At 44.4% G+C, this 22137-nt stretch overlaps 1 protein-coding gene across 3 annotated transcripts in view; it reads left to right on the top strand.

Moving 5' to 3' along the window:
- Positions 1-22137, top strand: part of arid3a (AT rich interactive domain 3A (BRIGHT-like)) — a 67361-nt gene that overhangs the window by 9203 nt on the left and 36021 nt on the right. For all 3 annotated transcript variants that reach the window (XM_036141004.1, XM_021307293.2, XM_012879990.3), the window contains exons 2-3: positions 13650-14391; positions 14487-14769. In XM_036141004.1, coding sequence (XP_035996897.1) covers positions 14066-14391; positions 14487-14769 — 609 coding nt within the window. In that variant the 5' untranslated portion in view covers positions 13650-14065. The remainder of the gene's footprint in view (positions 1-13649; positions 14392-14486; positions 14770-22137) is intronic.

Below are 22137 nucleotides of genomic sequence, written 5' to 3'. Positions count from 1 at the left end.
CAATTTCCACTCATTCATCTTATTCATAAAGGCAGAACCCAGAACACGGTTGTTCCAAGATCACGCCTCAGTGACGCGATTGCCAAGCTGTATGAACCGACAAGTCGATCCAGTTTTCAGGGCATTCAGTAAAATGTTGGAAGCCCCCACCCCAGCTCTGCCTGGCTGGAGTCTCAGCAGCCGCACGTTGAACCCTACGAGCTGCGACACGCACGTCGTTTACGTCCAGAGTTGTAGTTTTTCGTCACAAATTAGTGTCCAACCCCCCTCCCCCCCTCCCCCGGCATCTCGTTTCACAATGAGCACCTACACGGCATGGAATAGCTGTGTTAAAGGGTGCGTGAAGTGGCCGAGCTGTTATCAGGAAACAAACGTAAAAATTTGCAACATTAAACAGGAAACTGATTGAAACAAAGTAAAATGAAACAAAAGAAGAAGCTGAATCGAACAGGGAATGCACACGACGTACGTTAACCACTAATGCAATCCAGTGCAAACAGGTTTCCGTGATTTGGTTATTTATTATTTGACTAAACCTTTTTAAATTTGTTCTGTTTTTTTTTTTTTTTTTTTTTGAGACTGAGATTTGGACTACAGTGCTGTGAATAACTACTTTCCCCCTTACAGACTTCTTGTCGCACTTATATTTTTCAAACACGTTTTAAAATCGGAGAGAGATAGCCTTAGTAATCATCGTACAGTTTACGGATAATCTTATCAATTAGGTGGGGAAAGCTATCCAAACGAAAGCCTCCATTCGAACCTGACTGACAACATGAAGTAGGCTTAAAAAAAAGCAATAGTCTAAAAAATAAAACGTCCCAGTTCGCACGGATCTAAAGAAATGTAGGAACAGATGAGAGAGACAAAAGCCCTTCTCACCTCATCCATTCATTTTGTTATCCACCCACGTATTCAACTGTAGGACGCCTGCACGGTCCATAACCCCTATGAACTGTAAGGAGTAATGCAGGATTGCCTAGCGATGAGCTATAAAGGGGAAGACGGCTACAGAAGCTGCGGGACTCGGTGGATTCTGCAGATCATGTGAGCAGAGGGCGCCACATGATCCGGAGAATATGTCTGATGTGAGAAACATGTTGCTCAGCACCGTCTGATCAGATAATGACGTGTTGAGAATCTCGCCTGTATTCAAAGCCCTGAACGCCTGCGAACAGATCGCGACATGAGCTCAGCGTGTCTCACGCACGAAAGCTGTGAGTTTTAGACCAAGCCCCTGGGGTTCCCTAATCACAGAATGTGCTGTGTAAGGAGGATACGTGTCCCGTGATCTCGCCTGATCAGCTTATGTGACGTGAGAGGACAATGTAAACCGTAGTGGGAGGTTTGTGGATGTATGTCTAATGTGGAACCAAACCTTAATGGGACTAAAGCCACTGACATCTCACCAGGCTAGAAATGGGTGCAAAGACATTTATAAGGCATCGGGACTCCATGATTGGGGTTAGGGTTCTAACATTGGTCAGAACCACTCCACAAATGGAGAAACCCAGAGCAGTAGCAAAAGTCCAGTCAAATATGGCGCTGGCAGGGCGAGGGCCTGGGGCTGCTTCCGGTTGTAGACGACTTGCTGGAATTGGTGGACACATGAATGCTGCTCTGCTACAGAAAATCCTAAACCACCTGAAACTGTCCCTAAGTTACACATCTGAACTGTTCAGAATATACAAAAAAAAAAAAAGAGGTTTGTTTGGATTGGCCTGTTCAAAGTAAAGACTTGAATCCGTTTGAGATGCTGCCGGCATGAGCTCAAACAGAGAACTTTCATGCTTGACCTCCCTCCTTTTTGGGCTGAATTAGAGCAGTTGTGTAAAGAAGAGTGGACCGAAAATACCCCCACAGAGATGTAAAATGACTCCCTGCCAGGGATCTGACAGCGGCGGCTGCTGCTGCCAAGGATGCCGCAGCCAGGTAGTCACCTGAGGGGAAAGTATTTCATCACACAGGACCAGTTCGGTTTGAAAATCCTTCCTCATAAATGAAATCGACATCCGGGTGTCTTTGTTAGATGTATCTTATTGATCTCAAACAAGTTTAACAGAAAAGAAAAGAACATTTGTTTTTTGGGGGGGGGGAAGAAGTCTGCTCCTGTAACACTTGTGTCTCCCTGTCAGGCCCGTAGGTGCAGTTGTTACACGGCAAGGTCAATATCCACGAACATGATTCTCTACGTACTGCTGAATCAGCAGATTTTTTCCTCCCTTCCATATGAATACACAGCTAATGGCTTCTTCGCGAGGTAGAAGTGCTCCCGTTTAGAGTAAGATTCAGCTTTGGCTAGTTTTCTGTTTGCTCGAGCAGCTGGCCCTATACGCCCGGATCCCCTAACCTTCAATTACGGACAGTTCTGGACTCTGTGCTGTTTGTAGCTCTAACATCTCACTCACAGTGAGGCTCTCTAAATGGGATTAGAGGCTGTCGTAATTCTTCCAAGTGAAACACAAGATGAAAACTCTTGGATTTGCCACTTTGTTTATTTACTGCTGCAGAGTAAGAGCGCTTTCAGCTCCCTAATGTGGTCTGCAGCGGGAGCACAAATCAGTTTTGGCCCCTCATGCTCGGGCGGAATGAGTCGGCGGCTTGATTTATGGCTGCTGAGAAGTGAATCGCTGGATTATTTTTTGTTATACGCCTCCTTAATTTATTGCATGCATGGCTGGCGCTAATCAGATTTGCGCTGCTGTATTGCCTTGGCTGGCTGGAAGAGGTCACTGGAAAATGCGTGACCAGCCTTTGCGACACTTCCTCAATGATCTTGTTGTTGGTGCACTGGGGCTCAATGGAGCCTGTGTTACTGCCTTACTTGGTAATACTGCAAGGAATGTGAGCGAGGGATGCATAATCAAGACCAGCACCACTGAGCAACTTCTTGCTTTTATGCTCTTTGGCCCCCTTTTTTTTTTTTACCAATGCAGGAATTGATCATAAAAGTCTTCCTTTGCTCGTTATCCTTAACTGTCACTTTGGATACTAACGGGTTAAAGCTACAAACTAAACTCCCTTTAAAAAAACAAAAACTTATTTACAGCAATTCCTTTAATGTATCATTAATTTAATCTCTTTAGAGTTTGTGAAGGTGGATGATTATAGCGATTTTCTTCTATCTTCACTCTTTGTGATAAATCACCAGAGGGAGAAAAAAAAAAACCTCAAGGCTGCAAACTGAATCACATTTGCTTGTCTGTGTAACATAAAATAGTTTTCTGATTTTCATTTCTTCCTCCTTTCATTAAGGCTGAGGCGTGAATCCACAATCCTTTAAAATGAAATCCTTTTAAATTAGAGCTTTTATTGAACTTTGTTTTTATTCTCATTGGTTAAAAAAAACAATGATAAAATTGTTACAAAATAGACATTTTAGAGATCCTCTTCAGACTTTTGGTGGGGAATAAACCAGTTAGCTCAGACCTATTTTCCATAATCCGATTTTCTTTTCTAAAACTAAAATAAAAAAGTATAAAGAAATAAATGTCTTGAAGAACTTCTAAGAATATTTCCTCCTCTGTGAGATTTTTTTATGCCATCCGGATCTCATGGTACCCTGTACACTTAAACTTTTCCTTAAAAAAAGCTGGAGAAAAGTTCCTTCAATCAATAAATCAATTATTTAACCTATAATTATAAAACGTTTCTCAAGTTTAAGGTAACTAACGTGCTTTGCAGAGAAATACCGTCAAAGATTCCTGAGAATAAAACAATAACAAATAATCAAGTAACATCCATGAAACACAGAAAAAAAAGGGGAAAAACTGAGGGGAAAAAGGCAATAATATTACAGTGGCAACCAAATAAGACATTTCAAAGCCTCGGCGTGTGAATAACTCTAAAACAGTAAAAACAAGATAAATTTAGGTCAGAATCAAATCCAAACTGAGAAGATGGCTCTGCTTTGAGTCTGGCCTGTTGTGTAGCAGCGGTTTAAAAACAGCTGACATGTGCAGCTATGAGGTTCCCACACCGGGCTTCACTGTGGCGCAGAGTGGGTCACTGTTTCTGTGCAGCAAGAAGGTCCTGGGTTCAAATCCCGGGTTGAATCCTGGGGAATTTCTTGGTTTGCTCTCTCTAGGTGATCCGTTTTCTCTCTATCTGTTTAACAAATTAAAGCCATTCAAAGTGTTATAGAAAGATTGCATCTGTAATAAATGATGCCCTGATGCATCTCAATGACCCAGGTAGGATAATCAGAAAAAAGTTGAGTCTTCTTTGTTGAAACGTTTCGTTTCTTCTCCAAGAGACTTCTTCAGAGACCCGGGAAGATGTGCTAAGCCATGTTCTATTTTTCTATTTTTTGAAGCTGTAGGAGTTTATTGCTGCCTTTGTGTTTCACATAAAAGCTGTTTAGATAATGGTATTTGGTTTTAAACTTGTTTTTTTTAACAAATGACGGGACCTCACAGCAGCCCGTGCTTAGCTTGTTGCTTAACTGTTGAGCGGCAGTCAATTTTAGAAAGGTAAGCTTATCAAGGTTTTTCTCATATGCTTACGATTGGCACAAATGTGAATGAACTCTAAGGCACGCCTCAAACACACTGCTTCCTCCAGTGGCATTTTGGAAAAAAATCCACAATTTCCATCAAGCTACGTGTTAGAAAGAGAATCGTGGACCTCCACAAGCCTGGTTCATCGTTGGGTACAATCTAGGCGACCCAAGGTGCCGCTGTCATCTGTTCAAACAATTGAACAGATGACTTTTGGTCCAGAATGTCTGCGTCAGCCGCAGAGTTAAGGCAAAAAGACCCGGTGAAGATCCTGGCTCAATCCTGACCATCATTAGCTCAAAAAGGGCCCCTCGGCAAGGAAGAAAGCCATGATCTCAGTCCTATAGAAGTTTTGCGAGCAAAGCTAAAAAGATGTGAAAGCAATGTTGCCCATAAACCCAACTCAGTTACACCGGTTCTGTTTGGAGAAATTAACCAAAATCCCAGCAAATCATTGCAATAAAGCTTGTTGAAGGACACTCAAAGTGTTTGACCAAGATCACACAGTTTAAAAGGTAATTCTCTCAAATACTAAGATAAGGTACGCAAACTTCTGAACCTGAAGAAAAAAAATAAACAAATAAAAACGCTCCGTCATTCATTAATATATTCATTAATTCGTTAATAAGCCTGCCAGTTCTGACTGAAATACAACAGGGGAAGTTAGGTCTGATTTGACGTCAGGCAGCGTGTCTTTTTTAAAACGGTGTATGTAAATATCTGGTTTCAGCTGTCCTTAACATCTATGCAAAGCCCCGTTTTACTCGATTGAATGATAGGAGCTAATTTAATGACCCACAATTCCTCCGCCGGTGCGAATGACGACAGGATTCTTAACTGCACGAGTCAGTTTATGTCAAGGCGGGCCGTGCAATCATTATTTTGACAATTTAATTAAAAGAGAATGAACGGCACAGCCAGTGCCACCCACAGGAAAATCCTAATGGACCGGGCCCTAAATCCAGGAGAAAATGCTGCGTTGATTTACATGTAGTGAACGGCCGAGGCGCCAGCAAAGCAGACACGGAGCCGGAAAGTGGACTGCCACTTTAAGAATCTGACTCTGTGATTTTCAGTCATGCAGAACGGAGGTTTCATTTTAATACCCAGTTTCAGGTCTCACCCAGACCTCACCCAGCTTCTGTCAGACCACATGGCTGGATCAGGCAACGAAATAAGTTGTTTCTCTCAGTACATAAAAGGAAATCAAGCTGCATTTTTTTTTTTTGTTTCCTCCAGAAGTTAAATCGCTGTAATGAAAACAAAAGCACGCACGCTGTGAAAAGCCAGCTGCAGCAATGCACGTCCTTTTTTCTTAACGCCTTCAGTTTTGGTTTTTCTCAATGTAAGACGCATGTGGAAAGATAGTGGAAAACAGGCCGCTTTCCTGGCCCCAAGGAGTGAGACCTCTGCGTGTTCGAGACCTCTTTGCATGCGGCCGTTCTTATATGTACCTATATGCGAGCACATGTGTGTGTCACGGTGTGTCCCTTTATCTCGTTGGAATTAGACCCTTAGCTCTCGTTCTTATCACTCTGCCCTGTTTGCTCAGACCTCGCAATCTTCCACTTCTCGAATGTGGGTTTAGAAAATAAAAGAGGATTAACCCATTAGCTCTTGTCGTTTCCACTTCATCCTCGATTTGGCCGACCGCTGAAGTTTCTGTGCCAGTTCCTGCTGCTGCTCCACCACCCGCCCTATCAGAGACTCCCACTGCCGCCTTCTCCGACAGGTGGTCTCCGTTTAGCCCATTAGGGCATTAATTGAGCCGCAGGGGTCCTAATGCCGCACAGCTATTTGAGGCGTTGCCCGTTTTACGTCGCTTAACAACAAGACCCGACAACTTCTTGAATCGATGACAGGTAAGGAGCTTGTATACTGAGCGGCCGTCCAGCAGTGGGGATCAGGGCGACCTGGAAGACGATGTCGGGTCTCTTACTTAAGTAGACGCCTTTAATTCCTCTGTGCGCGACTCTGCTGTTAGAGGGGAAAGTGTAAGCATCAAAATAGGCAGCTTTGTGCAGCTGGATGTGAAATTTTTATGTACAAACGGGCACCAAATTGTAGCTGATAAATTACGTTCAGATTTGATTAGTTAACAGCAAACATCTTAAGAATGTTTTCTCTACAGCACCGTTTGGTTCATTGTAGTCATGGGCTGGTTACCCTTGTCATTGCATACCAAGCTTTAAAAAGGTCACAATATTTGAAAAAAAAAGTCTGTGTTCATGTTTGTATAGTTTTAAAGTCCTTATAATTCCCTCTGTTAAGTCAATGTAGATATGTGAACAAGAAGTGAAAGGTCTAGATAAAGTGTGCCGATGTCACAATGGGGTTGAAAGCTGGTTGGAGTTGATGAACCGGGGGGAAAAAAATAAAAATTAAGCGTGAATTTCAGCATTTGCCTTTGGCCATTTGGCTGGGACACCCAGCGTCCTTAAAAGAGACGTCCGTGTTGTCCGTGCAATGCTTGAAGGAAAGTCGGTAAAAACCGAAAGTCACCAGAGTTTTCTCTGGCCCTATGGAGCAGAGATGAACTCAGGTCTGCCCCTCCCCCACCTGCTGCTAATTGCTACTACACCGTTTCTTTAATATTTCTGGACACAAAAACTTGTTGAAACTTAAGGCGTGCCGCCTATCGCTCGCATCCAAAGCTAAGCTACCTTATACCACCGCGACATACTGAATCGCAATCGAAATATCAGCACAGTACTGATGCGGCAGTGGACTCCTTAGATGCAACATCCAGTTGGCAACCGTATTTCGAGTGTGACAAGTTTATGTAATCGACATACTAGTAATATTTCCAGACATTTGGATGGAATCTCACTGCCTTTGGTGCATAAACCCTGTAGCTTTTAGTGTCTGAAATGCTTAAGCTACTGAAAAACTGGGGGAATGTAGCAATAAGCCTATTATTGTCACTGCAAAATTACGCTAAAATATTGACGTCATATGTTTTCTTAACTTCGTGTAGCAATATTACCTTTGGTAAAACAAATCTGTTTAGCAACTGACTACAGGCTACCAGAGCAGGAAGGCAGGATATCAAAATAATATATTGAATATTAGTGATATTATTGTTTTATCTATAATAAACTGCATGTTGTGTTCTTTTTTTTCCAGCAGCTTTGGGAGTAATTGTTGCCATTCCACTTTAAATGAGCAATTCTTTATTTGTGTGTTATACCATGGCAGTGTGAAACTGGTGTGTTTTTCTTTAGGGATTATTATTCGATGAGAAGCTTTAATCGACTCATGCCCAAGTCATCATTTCCTCCATTTCGCCGCCGTCGTTTATTACCTTAAACACGATGTGGTCTTTTTTTTTTTTAAATGCAAGCGGCAGGGAAAATGTGCACGCGAGAGGCCGGGACTGCACAGCAGGCAGGAAACAAGCAGCAGGCGTTGGTGTGACGCAGCGATCCGACGAGGGGCACTCACTCTCAATCAAACCTGGGTTTCTTTTTTTTTTTTTCTCCCTTTTTTGCTGCAGTATTGTTTTGCACAGAGGATGCGCTTTACTGTCATTAAAACAGATGGTGGGCGATGAAAAATCCATACGTCAGCAAACAGAACAGGGGTTCGATTTGTTCTTTTGGTTAAAATAAAAAAAAGTTATGTTTTTCATTCAATTCTCTCAGTATTTTGGTCAGGTCAAAGAAGCTCTTTAACCGAGTTACTTAGTTAAGGCAATGGGTCAAAAGTGAAATTTAGTGTCTTCTGTAAATTCCACTGCTTTAAAACATTTCAGGTGGGGATTTCCTGTACGAACGGCAATTAACACCCAGCTTTTCTGTTATGTTCCTGGGCTCTGGGTATCAAAAGGCTCATCGTTTTAGCTCATTTCTGGCTATAAACGTGGAAGAATGAGACACACCATTGCAATTCAGCTGCCAAGTGGAAACAAAAACAACTGTGTAAATGTGAACAGGACCTGTTATCCGCCATTAACACACCAGACCCTGTTGCTAATCATTACTGAGTTTTATGGTTAAAGAAAAACCACACGGGCTTCAATCGGAAAACATAGTGGTGATCGTATCTTAGAAAAAGAGAAGAATGGATGATTTTGGATTGACAGGAAACGTTGTGAGGTGGCATATTCGATTTGAAAAAAGTCGTCGTTCTCGTTTGGAGAGTCGAGAGTTTTCCCGCAAGAAAGCAGGAATGTCTATCGGGTTTATATGAAGGAAACTCACGTCAGGCTTCTCACGCTACTGCTTTGCCAGAGCAACGGGGGAAGAAGGTAATTACGTTTAAGTAAGGAAGCAGAGTGCGTGTGCTGAGCTTTTTTTTATTTATATAAGTAAAACTGCCTCATGATGAATCATCAGATGTCTGTCAGTCAGATCCTCACTTATCGCTGCGTTTTTGAGCTAAATAGGATCCTGAACGCTGCCATCAGGAGCACCCGAGACATAATTATTGACTGCAGCAATGTTCCGGTCTGTCACGTCAAAAAAGAAAAAAGATATACGTTAGAGGCATCCGAGCATAAATTCAGGAAGCTTGCAGAACGTGCGTGGTGGCGCAATGGAATTTGCACCATCTTGCATATAGGAAATCATGATGCTTGTGATGAGCAGTGGCATGAAACAAAGAGACCACTTCTGCTTCCCCCTGCACCGGAGAAGGCTCAACACAACAGCTTTGTTGTAATCACTTCTCTTTGAAATCACATACATGAAACATGGAGGTTGGGGGGGGGGGTTTAAGAGGCGGCGGTGCTCTTGGCACAAACATGGACTGCGTGACAGATCGCCTGAGACTGACTCATTCAGATGACGAGTGATGAGCAATGTATATAAAGATGCCTCTGCAACAGAGCTGTCTTCGTTTTTCGCTTGATGTGAAAATGACTGGATGGTTTGGAGCCGTTGTTGGCGTCTTCGCTTGGTTTTGTAGCTGCAGTGCAGACACACACGCACACACACACACACGCACACACACACACACACACACACACAGGTGTTTGAGTCAAACCAGATCCAGTTAGGTGAGATGCTTTAATCCCGCTTACGCCGGTGCTATTCTTCACCCTGACAGCTGCTGATGTTCGCTGGTGCCTCCGCCACCCGTGAAGGAATCCAGTGAATCAAAATCGAGTATCTGTCGGCCGGCTCGCAGCATTTTCTCTTGTCAGTTGTCACTTCCTTCACCCTCTGAGGAAACATACAAGTTTCACAGCTCTTCTCTTTCCTTGCGCAAGATTGCCCTAACATATACGGCCATAGTATTGGGCAGCTTTTTTTTTTTTTTTCTCTCTCTCTTCCCTTTGAGCAGCTATTGTTTGTTGCTCAACTGGGCCAGACAGGCGTCTGTAATATGACTACATGCTAGTTTTAATGCAAAATCTCTAAAGCCTGCCGGCTTTAGGAGTAGCAATCAGTGTCCGCGTTTACGGAGGGGAGAGAGCAGACCGGCGTGTCAGGATAAGGGTGAGCTTCAGGTGTAAAAGGCCGCTACTTATTCAGCGAGTTATGCAGAGACCCAGCAGTTTGATTTGTTCAACGCTATCTTGCTTTTATTTGGATTTACAGAAGTCTCTTATGTGTTTTGCAATATTTATTGCATTTTTCTCTGCTCCAAGTCGCTTGACTTCTGTTAAGTTTTCAGCGCCGTCTACCATAAAGGCAGAAGCATTCAGTAAGAGGCGTGCCAGTGTGGTCAGTCACTTGTGATATGCTAAGTTCTTCAACAAACACCACGATTACCGATACTGTGTAAATATATTAGTCGGTCTTCCTGTTAATTCGGCCTGGTGTGATGTTACACCATCAGTAATTCTCCGTTTGGATCAAACAAGCAGAGTATAAAAAAAACACCCATATCTCAACGGCGTCTGCTCAGACAGCAGCACCAGGATGTTTGTGAGGTGTTGCCTCGCGTTTCATTATGTATTCATCACTGTGTAAACACAAGATATGGAAAATAGTTGATTTTCCTGTGAATGGACGCATTAACGTCAGGAGAACTTTATTTGCAAGAAGGGGACCTCGGCTGCGTTTCTCCTTCTCTCGTGCTCTCTTAACTTGCCTGCGTGTAGTTCTGCCACCGCCGCTGTGAAGCCGTAGGACGATTTTCTGAGCATCTCCAGTAAAGGGGGGTGGGGGGGGGGGGGGTGAAAAAAACAACTCCTCCTCTCATGAGACAAAATAATACCCTCATTGTAATGACGGGGTTTATTGTGTGCAAAGAGTGCTGCGGTGGTCAGTTTTTAGGTAAGCTCAGCATGGTTTAATGTGGTGGGACTTTGAAGACTGGTATTACCTTGACGCTGTGCTGACTCCGGGTATGTTTTATTCAAGGCCTGTCATGAATGTGGTCAGCTGTAAGAACAGCAAGCATCAGCTCTTAAAAGGCGGAGAAAAAAAAAACTGTTTTTAGAGCGTTACGTCGAAGACACTGGGCCTTGTAAGTTTTTTTTTTTTTTTTTTAAATATGGCTTAAAGTTTCCCACATTTTAAATCGCAAACTTCTTCATTGTTTCGTTTCTGTGGGATTCTTATGAGACAAAACAAATAATTCTCGCCTTGCTCCCGTTTCTTTCTTTTGAGAAGAGATTTAATCCCAAAGGGTAAAAACAGTGAAGCGCTTTCTGAAAATCTGCAGCAGTGTAAGTCTGGAAAGTTGGAAAATAGTGTGATTTAAATGGATAACAGCCTTTGGGAGTAATGAACAGACGGGGGAACAAAAATGTTCACGCGTCTTTATACGTCTTGGGACGATTTTCCTTCATTTGTTAGAAAATTTAAGGACAAAAGGTCTAAACCGAAAAGTGCGACCTGCGCTCCAGCGTGAGTTAACGCTTCCCGCCCAACCAGAAGACCAACCTCCATTCCAGTCTTAGGTTTCTTTCACCACCTCTAACAGGTTTTATCTGCCCCTGCCCAAGATAAGCGACCCCAAAGCATGATGCTGCTGCAACGACCACCTTCCTCTGTGGGGGACGGCGTTCTCGCGGTGTTACTTTTTACGCCACACGTTGCATTTTGCATCCCGGCCGAAACACCTGGGCTCATCTGATCAGAGCACCTTCTTCCGCGGGTTTACTGTGTCCCCTTCAAGGCTTTTGGCATCCTATGAATGGGACTTCTTTCAACAATTCGGGAATCTTGGTTTCCTCCATAAATCTGAGTTTTTTTTGTTTGTTTTTTTAGGGTGTAGCACCAATAGCTGTCAGCAGATTTTCCCACCGCATCTCTGCTGCTCCTCCAGAGTCATAATGAGACTTCTGGCTGTTTCCCCGATTAATGAGCTCCACGTTTGCCGTAGGTTTAGGTGAAAGAGGACGTCTTGGCACCACGCTCTTTCCACTTTTGGATGAAAGGGGGCGCCGTACGATGACGCGGCCCGACTCTTCTCCACAACGTTCTCGCTGACCCGTCTGCTGCGTCCCTTAGTCTTCGTTACGCTCGTAATGTCCCCGCCGATGCCTTGAGGGAGCATCCGCGTCATACCGGTCCAGTTCAGCTTGACTCTATTTAGTAAACAGGTGGCATCTTAATCGGTTGCGACATTACTTAGTGATGTTGGAGAAAACGGGGGTGAATTAACACGCCTTCCACACTTTTCAGATTTTCATTAGTAAAATAATTATTCTTTCCCCTTTACGTTGACGCTCGACTTTTGAGTCGGCCTGTCGACCTCAAGCCAAAGGCCTTTTAAAACTGTGCGGTTGTGAAGTGATGACGCGTGGAAGCGTTAAAGGGATGTGATTCCTTTTGCACGACACTATGGGTACAAATTAATATCTTAGCGTCAGCAGATGACTCCGTGTGTCTCTTGTAATGATGATGCCAACTTAAACAATAACCGATCAAACAGAGAAAGAGGATTCCGGCTCGGATCCTGGGCGAGCTCAGCGAGACGCGGCGAATTTCAGGTGCTTCCTACGAAAGTCTGCCTCCTCCTTTATTAGTCAGCGTGGCTGCCGCACAGTCACCGCTCGCTCCAGTCATGACTGGCGCTCCTGCACGTCCAGCACCTGCGCTCAAATCTAATTTCCCCACGTGCTGTTGACTTTTGAGGGCAGCCCTTATCTGCAGCGACTGATCTACCCGCAGCCCAGTTGTGCTGGAAGCGCTTAGCAATAGGGATTTTTTTTTTTTAAAAGAAAAAAAATGTATTCCTGGTAAATCGAAGCTCTTCGCTTGCGTGCTTGGATCATTTCTGAAGCACTTGTGCCGGTGAACTATTGCCACCTACACACACGTTGCAGAAAAACTTCCCCACGGTGTGTCACTCACATGTGAAAAAAAAAAAAAAGAGGGGTAGGGGGGGGGGAAAGCACACCAGTTGAACACGAGTGGGCTTTCACCTGTAGATGTTTTTAGGAAACTTGAGATGATATTGACCAGACGGGGCTGTTGTTTTGTGTCTGCGAGCGAGCGCTTGTCTTGAATTCAATCTAACCAGGTGAGAAAAATGACAGTTCTTCCTGTGATTTCACTTCCTCTTGTTCTTTTTTTTTTTTTTTTTTTTTTTGAAACATTTTGTCCTCTGTGCGCGCCAGCTCACCCATTCTCTTTCTGTTGTGAGCGATCCTGCACACGCCGCATGACTGATGCTATCTCTGGGACTCTGCGTATGCGTCACAGGGACTTTGCATTGAAACGGCCGGGTTTTTTGTGTGCGTGTGCACGTGTGTGTGTGAAATTAAGCGTTTTCTCCTCAGTCACATTGTCCTAACTTGTGATTGGAGTCAATTGAGACGCCCCGCTTTGTCGGTTGCTGCAGGTCATGTAAACTTTTAAAAATGATTGGTCAAGCAGCTCGGCAACGTGCTGGGCTTTTCCTTGCCGCGTCACCTATTAACTACATTTCTCCATAATGGTTTATAAGGCGCGATGGTCGCTAAACAAGGGAGCGAGGCTGACAAAATGCTGCCGAAACAAGAGTGCGGTTTTACGTTTCTTTGTTGGATAAGAGTAAAATGACATTAAAGGCATAGATGGTGCTCACAGGAAAGCTGCAGGAGAAAGCAAGGTGTTTTGTTTCTCAAATGAAGATATCGTTTTCAGAGCAGTTTACCAGTTTGTGGCAGCGCTATGGTTGACAGATCTTTCCCCTAAGCTCAGGTTACGCATGTAAACAGAAAGTAGTGGAGGAGCAGTTTGACATCATGCGTTTCTTTCTCTCCCTTAGGTATCTGTAGTCTGCGCAGCTTCGTACCCTCACCTTCAGTGCCACTGCTTGTGCCTCGACAGCTCCTCTCAGCTCTGCTCCGGCCTTTGGTTTGCACCAACACCACCCCCCCCGACCCCCCCCAGAAGGAACTCTGAAACAAACGAGGAGCCTCTGAGACCTCCGACTGCATGTCTCATAGCTCCTGCAGACCCCTTTCCCGTTCTTCCTCCCTCCCTTCCACCTTCAGAACCCACCTTTTGGCCTAGCTAAACGCGGTAAAGCCGCCCTGTCAGCGGGACACATCACAGGTCCCCCTCCTGTTTGGGCTAAAAGTGTGACGCTTGGCCCCCCCTCGTCGACTGGAAGCTAGCTTGGTGCTCGTCAGAAAGGGGGGGGGAGGAAGGCCGCTGAGCACGGTGCCGCTTTCCCCGGAGATGAAGCTGCAGGCCGTGATGGAGAACCTGCACAGGCAGCAGAGGGCCAAGCTTCTGATGGAGCAGCAGCTGCAGCAGCAGGCCATCAGCCAGCACGCCCAGGGCCGCGCCGGCGACGACCCCATGGAGAGCGCCGCCCCCGAGGGCGAGCAGGCGCAGATAGCGGCGCTGGCGGCCATGCGAGCCGCCGCCGCCGGGCTGCAGCGGGTGTCGGACAGCCCCATGTCGAAGCGCAGCAGCGGCGGGGAGGAGGAGCGGGAAGAGGACAACGACGAAGGGGAGGAGCATTACAAGGACATGATGGGGTCGGATGAGGAGGAGCAGATGTGAGTACTGAAATGTTTGCTTTTGCAAAAAAAAAAAAAAAAAACCTGGGTCTACATTTTTATTATTATTATTATTATTTCTAACGCATATCCAGCAAACGGAAATGGGACGAGGGGGACTTTGAAAGCGACATGGACGAAGACTTCGATGACGACATGGCAGAGGAAGGTTTGCCGACTGGCCACGAAGCCGTGGCCCCCGGGAAGGGCATCCTCCTGCTGCCTCACCGTCAGCTCCATCCCCACTCCCAGCTGCTGAAGGTCCGCCCCAGCGCCGAGCAGGAGCCCCGCGTCGCCATCCTGCCCCCCCACGCTCCCCACAGCCACCTGGGCGCGCAGGACCACGGAGAATGGACCTACGAGGAGCAGTTCAGACAGGTACGGCCTCCTGCTTTCTTTAAACAGATAAACCTTTCGCAGATCTGGTCAAAGTCTTCCAGCTCTGTACACCAAGCCCAGAGGGACCGATCTTCACTAGAAACTACCTCCATCTTCACGGCGACGACCTCTGAGGCCTGTGCATGTTATTTGTTCAAATTACATGCACAAAAAATTAACTGATTACAAAAGGACATTCTTTCATTATATTTTTATAACTAACATGATCTTTAAGATGCATTAAAAGATGGAGAATAAGATTAATGCAGCAACAGTTGTGCAATAGAACAACTGTTTAACAATATTTTGCATACCCTCTTGTTAAAAAGATTAATTCTTTCTTTTAACCCCACTTTTTACTTGGTTTCCGCCTCATTTAAGTATGAAAACTGAGGCTATAAAAAAGCTTAGGTGTTGGTCTGGGTTCTTTAGGGTCCTCCAGAGTTCTTTAAGGACCTCCTGGGTTCTTTAGGGTCCTCCAGAGTTCTTTAAGGACCTCCTGGGTTCTTTAGGGTCCTCCTGGATTCTTTAGGGATCTCCAGAGTTATTTAGGGACCTCCTGGATTCTTTAGGGACCTCCTGGGTGAGGCATTGATGCTCTCTTCTGATAGGCTAGACCAGGGAGCTGCCACCTTTATAATCCAAAGAGAAAGTTTTCCCCTCAGTCCAGCTAAATAAAACTCACTTAAAACAGATGTTACATGACCTTTAATAAATTTCTCATAAGTTTCTATAAGTGTCATTTTTAAAGATCCATGATATCATTGGTAACAGTGGTGAGATTTTTTTATATTTGTGGGCATAGTATTTTTCAACCTAGGGAAGAAAAATGGATGTAAAAATATTACTTGTACTTATATTGCCACTCAGTTGTGCAAAATCAATGCAATTATTTTGTAGAAAAAAAAGGTAAAACAGCCAAAGCCTGCATTTGGTGTTATAGGTATTTTCTAGTTAATCGGTTCATTATAATTTATTTTTTTTAAATAATAAAGTTATTTAAAGCCCTGGTGGAATGTCCACAGAGCCACCTGTGGTTCCTGAGCTGAAGGTTGCAGACCTCTGGGCTAAACAGAACTAGGAAAGTTCTCTACTGTCCCAGGGTTTTAAATTTATTTGATTTTCTTTCTTAACTTATCTTGAATTTCTTCACATTGGGCCATGATGTGTTCCTTTCTGAGATCTTTTAGCCTCCTTCATGTTGTCAGACGGGTTCTAAACTACACCGCTAAAAGGGAACTAAAAGTAAGTAAAAGTTTCTTGAAGTTAGTGTATTTGCTCTGAATGAGTATTTTGACCCATAAAATAAGATAATTGGATATACTGCACTTGAAATAAGATGATGGAGATGAGTTGCTCCTATTTTAAGTGCTAAAAATCCATTAGCAGATCATTTAAACTTGCCTGCTCAAATCAAGGACAAATACCCTCATTTTACTACTTTTACTTCCCTTTCTGCAGTGTAGAAACCCTTTAATTTTATACATCTGGTAGTCTTTAGGCTTGGGTGTGTGTGAACTTTTAATCATTTTCTTGTGGTTGTAAGTCATTATCTAACAACTGTGTTGGTTTGGATAGCTTTTTTTCCCCCTCAATAAATTAAGTAATAATTTGAAAACTGCATTTATTTAAATTTCCTCTGGCTATCTTTTGTCTGAAATTAAAAAATGATTTGACGATCTGAAACATTTAAGTGAGACAAATAAAGAAGAACAGAAAACAAAATAAGTTTCGAAGGGGGGGTAAACACTAACAAATTACGGCCTTCTGTTGCGTTCATGTCTCCTGAGTGTTTGAGTTATTTGAACAAGATGAATGAGTTGAAACTTTCAAAATGAAAATAGTCACTGAAACAAACAAAAAAACCAACTTAATACACTGAGTATGTATTAATCTACTAATCTACTTCCATTGGCGGAGATGTTCTGCAGCTGGACCACCGTCTCTCCAGCAAGCAGCCAGTCGGCCGCTGGGAAGGTCTAGCTTGTCTCTTTTGTTCGTGACACACCGTTGCCTCTGGGAGCCCGCCAACGTTTTTTTTTGTTTTTTTTCAGTCGATTTAGCGCGTTGAATCGGCTTCGGGTTTCTCAGCGAGATAAGGTTCTCTGAAGGGCTTTTCCGGATAATAATGAACGGCAGCATGACATTACAGGGCTTATTTGCTTCTGCGTGCTGCTCGACGTGATTAATAAAAGCATAAAAGCATGCATGTTGAAACCAGTCTTGTTCAGGTGTAGGTTAGTGGTTAAAGGCGGCAGTTGGGGGGTGGGTGGGGGGGGGCATCTTTGTGATGTGTTTGTGGAGCAGCACCAGCTTTATTTAGCAGTGGGCGTTAGCGCAATCAAGGAATTTGACTTTGGTCACGACGTACAGACATCAGATGTGTAATAGGGAAAAGGAATGGGCTTGTTTGCTTGTTTTTATTATATGCAATGAACGGGGGGAAAAAAAGGATGTCGTGAATTTTGAATTGCAAATCCACTTATTTTGTTCCACAGCACTGTAGCTGATTATTCAGGTTGTGAGGTGTTCATTGTGTCCATCCGAGAGTCAGCCTGGGGCGAGAAACTGTCTCTGTGGCGGTTGCTTGTGGCAAATGGCGCTCTGGAGCGACGACCTTTAGGGTTAGAGTCCAGACAGCTGGCGGGCGGCATGTGCGGGGTCTGCGGAGATGTTAGCTGCCGTGTTGTCTCTGACCCTGGGCTCGTACAGGTCCTGGATGGAGGGCCGGTCGGCCCCCCGACGATCCTCTGTGCAGCAGACCTAACCGTTTGTTGCAATCTGGGCCGGTCCTCTTTGGTGGATGAGCCGACCCACACGGCGACGGACTGAATGGCGGCGGTGTGGAGGATGACCAGCAGCTCCTGTGGAAAGTTGTACTAGAGCCGCCGCAGGAAGTACACTCTCTCTCTGCTGGGCCTTTGTCTATGTGTGAGGACCACCTCAGGTCCCTAGAAAGGGTGGTTCCTAGGAACCAGAGGTGATCCACGGCTGACACGGCGTTGCTGAGGACGTCTGACGTTACCTCTGGACGACTGAATCGTAATACCTGCTGGAGGTTTTTCCTTCCCGTTAATGGGAAGTTTTTCTTTCCACTGTCGCTTCATGCTTGCTCAGTATGAGGGATTGCTGCAAAGCCATGGACAATGCAGACGACTCTCCCTGTGGCTCTACGCTTCTCCAGGAGTGAATGCTGCTTATCGGGACTTTGATGCAATCTACTGGTTTCCTTATATAGGAGGTTTTTGACCAATCTGTATAATATGATTGAATTTGACTTCGTACAGTGCCTTGAGATGGCATGTTTCATGAATTAGCGCTATATAAATAAAATTTAATTGAATTTAATTGGGATGAGGACAACAGCCTTTATTTAGTCGCTGTGAGAAACCGTGACTGCTATAATTCCCAGTGGTCAGCTGTGGAACACCAAGGATGTGCAGAAATCCCAACCAGAACCACGTCTGTCCTTCACACCCCTCATGTTAAACCCAGGGTGGGACTCTCTGTGGCGTACAATGTAACCAGAACAGGGCAGGCGTCAGGCAGCTAAAAACACGTTACCCCCGGACCTCCTGTCAGGATCTGTACGCTAAACTTCCTGGTCTAAACAAACCCGTTTTTCCTGGATAGAACTACTTAACCCTGGCTTTAACTGACCCAGTGCTACTAATAAAAGGCCGCTAGGAATGACTTTGTTTCCCTGCAAACATTTATCAGTTTTTTCAGTTTTTGTTTTACTGGATTCGACATTTTGAGAAGGAGCTGTAAAATGAGTAAGATAGAAAAAAAAAACGAATAAAAAGATCTTGAAGGGGGTGCATATAAAAGTGAAACGTTTCTGGGAGTTGAGGGATTGACTGAGGCAAGAGTGTAGTTGGGGAGGCGGGGGGGGGTTGGGGCAGGGAGCATTTTAACAGCTTTACTGTGCAGGAGTTTACTGTAAACATGCCTGTGGGCTGGATATTATGAGGGAGGCCTGAGTGAAGTAAGACGGGCTTGTTTACGTGGGAAGACTTAAGACTGTCAGCGGCTCAGTTCAGATGGGAGACGACTGTCAGTTAACAGAGACTGACAGAAAACATCAGTCTAACCACAGCGAGGATGCAAAAAAAAAAAAAAACAACTTCCCGCTGTTATAAACATGATATAAACTGGAATGTTATCTTTTTGCTCTTCTGAAATTTGGATAAAGAGTTATCAGAAGACTGACCTCCGCAGCCCCAGCCAGTCACCGAAGTTGTAGATGTACTTTTTTTTTAGTGTCGTTTTTTTGGCTTAAAAAAACACATCTTTCTTGTAAACATGCCTCCAACTCTTTGCTGTGAGAAAACTGAAGCCTGTCTTTCATCGCCCCGTGTGTGTGTGTGTGTGTGTGTGTGTGTGTGTGTGTGTGTGTGTGTGTGTGTGTGTGTGTGTGTGTGTGTGTGTGTGTGTGTGTGTGTGTGTGCGTGTGCTGAGCCACCATTTTATGCAGCGGCTCATTACATAATGGAAGCCGCCAATCAAATGCAAACAGAATCATGGCCTGTTGCAATATTTCCAGCCATAAAACGCACTCGTCGGTGTGAGAAACGGGCCGGTCCTCTCTCCAGGCTGACGTTTCTCAACTCTTTGTGCATTTTTCAGCGCTGACACGGTCGGTGGGGTGTGGGTGGGTAGGTGGGTGGGTTTGTTGGTGGGTAATAATCTTGGCCACGTTGCATGCGGCCTCTGCGGGCTTCGTTATCAAGCATTACTGTAGGATTCTGTAATTTAAGGCCTATTTTTTTTTTTTTTTTTTTGTAATTACAGACCTTGTGGAATATAACTCCCCTAAAAGCTATACTCTGCTTCTCTAAATAGCCCACCCCTCCCTGTGCGAAGGCTTCCGACAGGGTATTCTCAGATTTCATGTGGCAGGTATGACATACAGGGCAAGGCTATCGTCGTGCGTCAGTCAGCGGTGGATTAGGTTTGCGTTTCATACATGTGGCACTTTGAGCGTCGTTGGCCCGCTTCTTAATCTGTAGATTGTTACAAACGTACGAACATTTGCATTATAATTTATCTTATCGTGGACGCGGAGAAGATGGATGAGTCAAGAGGAAAATGCAGTGTTTCATGAATGCACATTTCTCTCATTCACATGGCTATTTTTGCCATGGATGATTATAGCGGTGAGCCGTAATTGCAGTTATAGTCTGTCATAATGACGACTGACTGCCTCCTGATAATTCAAACCCCACACATCAAAGTAGCTTTTTTTTTTTTTATTCTCTTGCTTTGCGTACTCTAGATTCTACATTTATTTTTGCTTCTTCTTTTTCTTATCAACCCGACATTTGTGGTTTCTTCGTTGCTTTTTTTTTTTTATTTCTTACATGCATACATCGTGTTTTTTTTTTTTTTTTTCTTCCGTTGAACAGCGTTGGTTTTCGAGAAATGATAAAACGTGACGCAGCAGTATTTGTAGCCGCTGCGATGCCCCTTAGCGGTGAGCGTTCGGTTAGCGTCTGCACCTGCGGGTTTAGGCAGCGGCACTGAACCGTCTGCCAAAAGCAATAGAATAAGACAAATTATATAACAGCTGTCGTCTGACAAAGGCCCTGCCTTCGCTTCATTTCATAAGACCGATGCTCAAGTAGAAAAGTGCTGAGTTGGCAGGTTTCCTTCTATCACTGCTTCATTAATAATGAGAAGTAGAGAGTGCATTTTCATCGCGTCGTGGCTCCGGAGCCTTACCTCTAATTTGCAGTTTAGTCTACCGTCCAGCCTAGGAGGGGAAAGTATAGATTTCCACCTGTGTGCTACAGAGTAATGCTTTGTGTTGTCTTGACGTCTCATAATCTTTCATCTTCGCGCTAAGTGGGTGTTTTTAGTCCAAACATATCCAGCCTACAGTTTTTTGGGAAGAGTAAAGTTTTTGGCCACAAACCTGGATGGGGTTTTTTTGTGCTTGGCTGTGTCTGCTGGCAAAGAAAAGAAAAAAAAAGAGCAAAAACATCCTCATAGTATGATGTTGCCACCACCATGTTTTACTGTGGTTATGGTCTGTTCGGGGTCATGTGCATGGTTTTCTGCCACACTTAAAGATGAAAAAAAAAAAAAAGCTAAATTTTGGTCTCCTCTGCACCTTCTTAGTCACGTGTGCTGTGTCTGTAAAGTGGGGCTTCCTTTAGCTTTCTTTCAACGCCGCCTTTCTTCTCGCCTCTCCCCCATAAGCAGAGCTTTCGGGAACAGTTCCTCCCACCCGAGCCGTCAGCCCGCTTCTTTTCTGCTCGGCCTGCCGTTTTTTTTTTGGTGCATCTCGCTGGGTTGGCCGTAGCACAGTTGTCCCTCTAATTTTGGACGATGCGTCGAACAGCGCTCCGTGAGGCGTTCCCGAAGTTTGGGATAGTCTTTTGGAAACAGACCCAGCCCAAGTCTCAGTTTACCAAACATTATCTCAAGCTTTAAACTTCCCCCCCCCCCTACCTCCCCGACCTGTCTGGTGTGTTCTTTGCCTTCAATAAAAAACGGCTGCGTTTTTGCTCTGCTGTTGGAGTTCCCACCGGTGGACTCTGCTCCTGCGGCTAATTGGTGGCACTGGGTTTTCTTTAGCTGTTTCAGGGTAAAGGGGTTTTTATGCAAATGTCCGCCCGTCACACTTTCAGACTTTTATTTGAAAAAACAAATCCTTCAGCTGAAAATTGTCTTTGAGGTGGTCTTTCGCGTGAAATGCCAATAAAAAAAAACACAGAAGTGTGTGGTTCTAATGAGACAAAATGGGAAACGTTCATTAATGTGCAAGCACTAAACTGTATATACAGAGGTTTTTTTTTAAATCTGATATTTGGTCATTTAGACACAAATGCAATGATTCTCAGCGTCCTCGCTGTCTAGCTGCACTATTTTCTGATCCTATAAACACAAGCGGTGGCTTTGTGTCATTTTATTTCCCCTCCAAAGGGGTTCTTAACAACAAAGCACCCATGCAACTTTAAAGCATGTGTCTGCTGTCTTCTGGCCCTCTGAGTTGGGCCGGTGCCCGTAAAACTTGGCAGTGTTGCTGCACAGCGTCACTATCGGTTCATCTGCCTGTGTAATACCGTTTCAGGTTACATTTCCAAATGCAAAGTCAGACTTTTTGACGTGCAATGATTTTCCGAGAGACTTCCAATCCATTTGGTTATTCAGTGTCATCTGAGAGCATCCAACGCCGGTTTCTAGTCCTGGCCTTCACACATCTCAGGTTTTTGTGAATATGTCTTATTAATTTTTATTATTATTATTCCTTTATGCAATATTTAGCATTCTGAATCTAAGAGTTTTTTTTTAAAACAACTGGGCATTCCCTCATGTTGGTTTGCGCAAAGTTCAAATCTACAACCCCCTCCTAAACCTAAA

The sequence above is a fragment of the Fundulus heteroclitus genome, chromosome 9, assembly GCF_011125445.2.
Source record: "Fundulus heteroclitus isolate FHET01 chromosome 9, MU-UCD_Fhet_4.1, whole genome shotgun sequence".
NCBI classification, from domain to species: Eukaryota; Metazoa; Chordata; class Actinopteri; order Cyprinodontiformes; family Fundulidae; genus Fundulus; species Fundulus heteroclitus.
The sequence above is the reverse complement of the archived record's forward strand: the minus strand, read 5'-3'. Positions and strand labels throughout refer to the sequence as shown.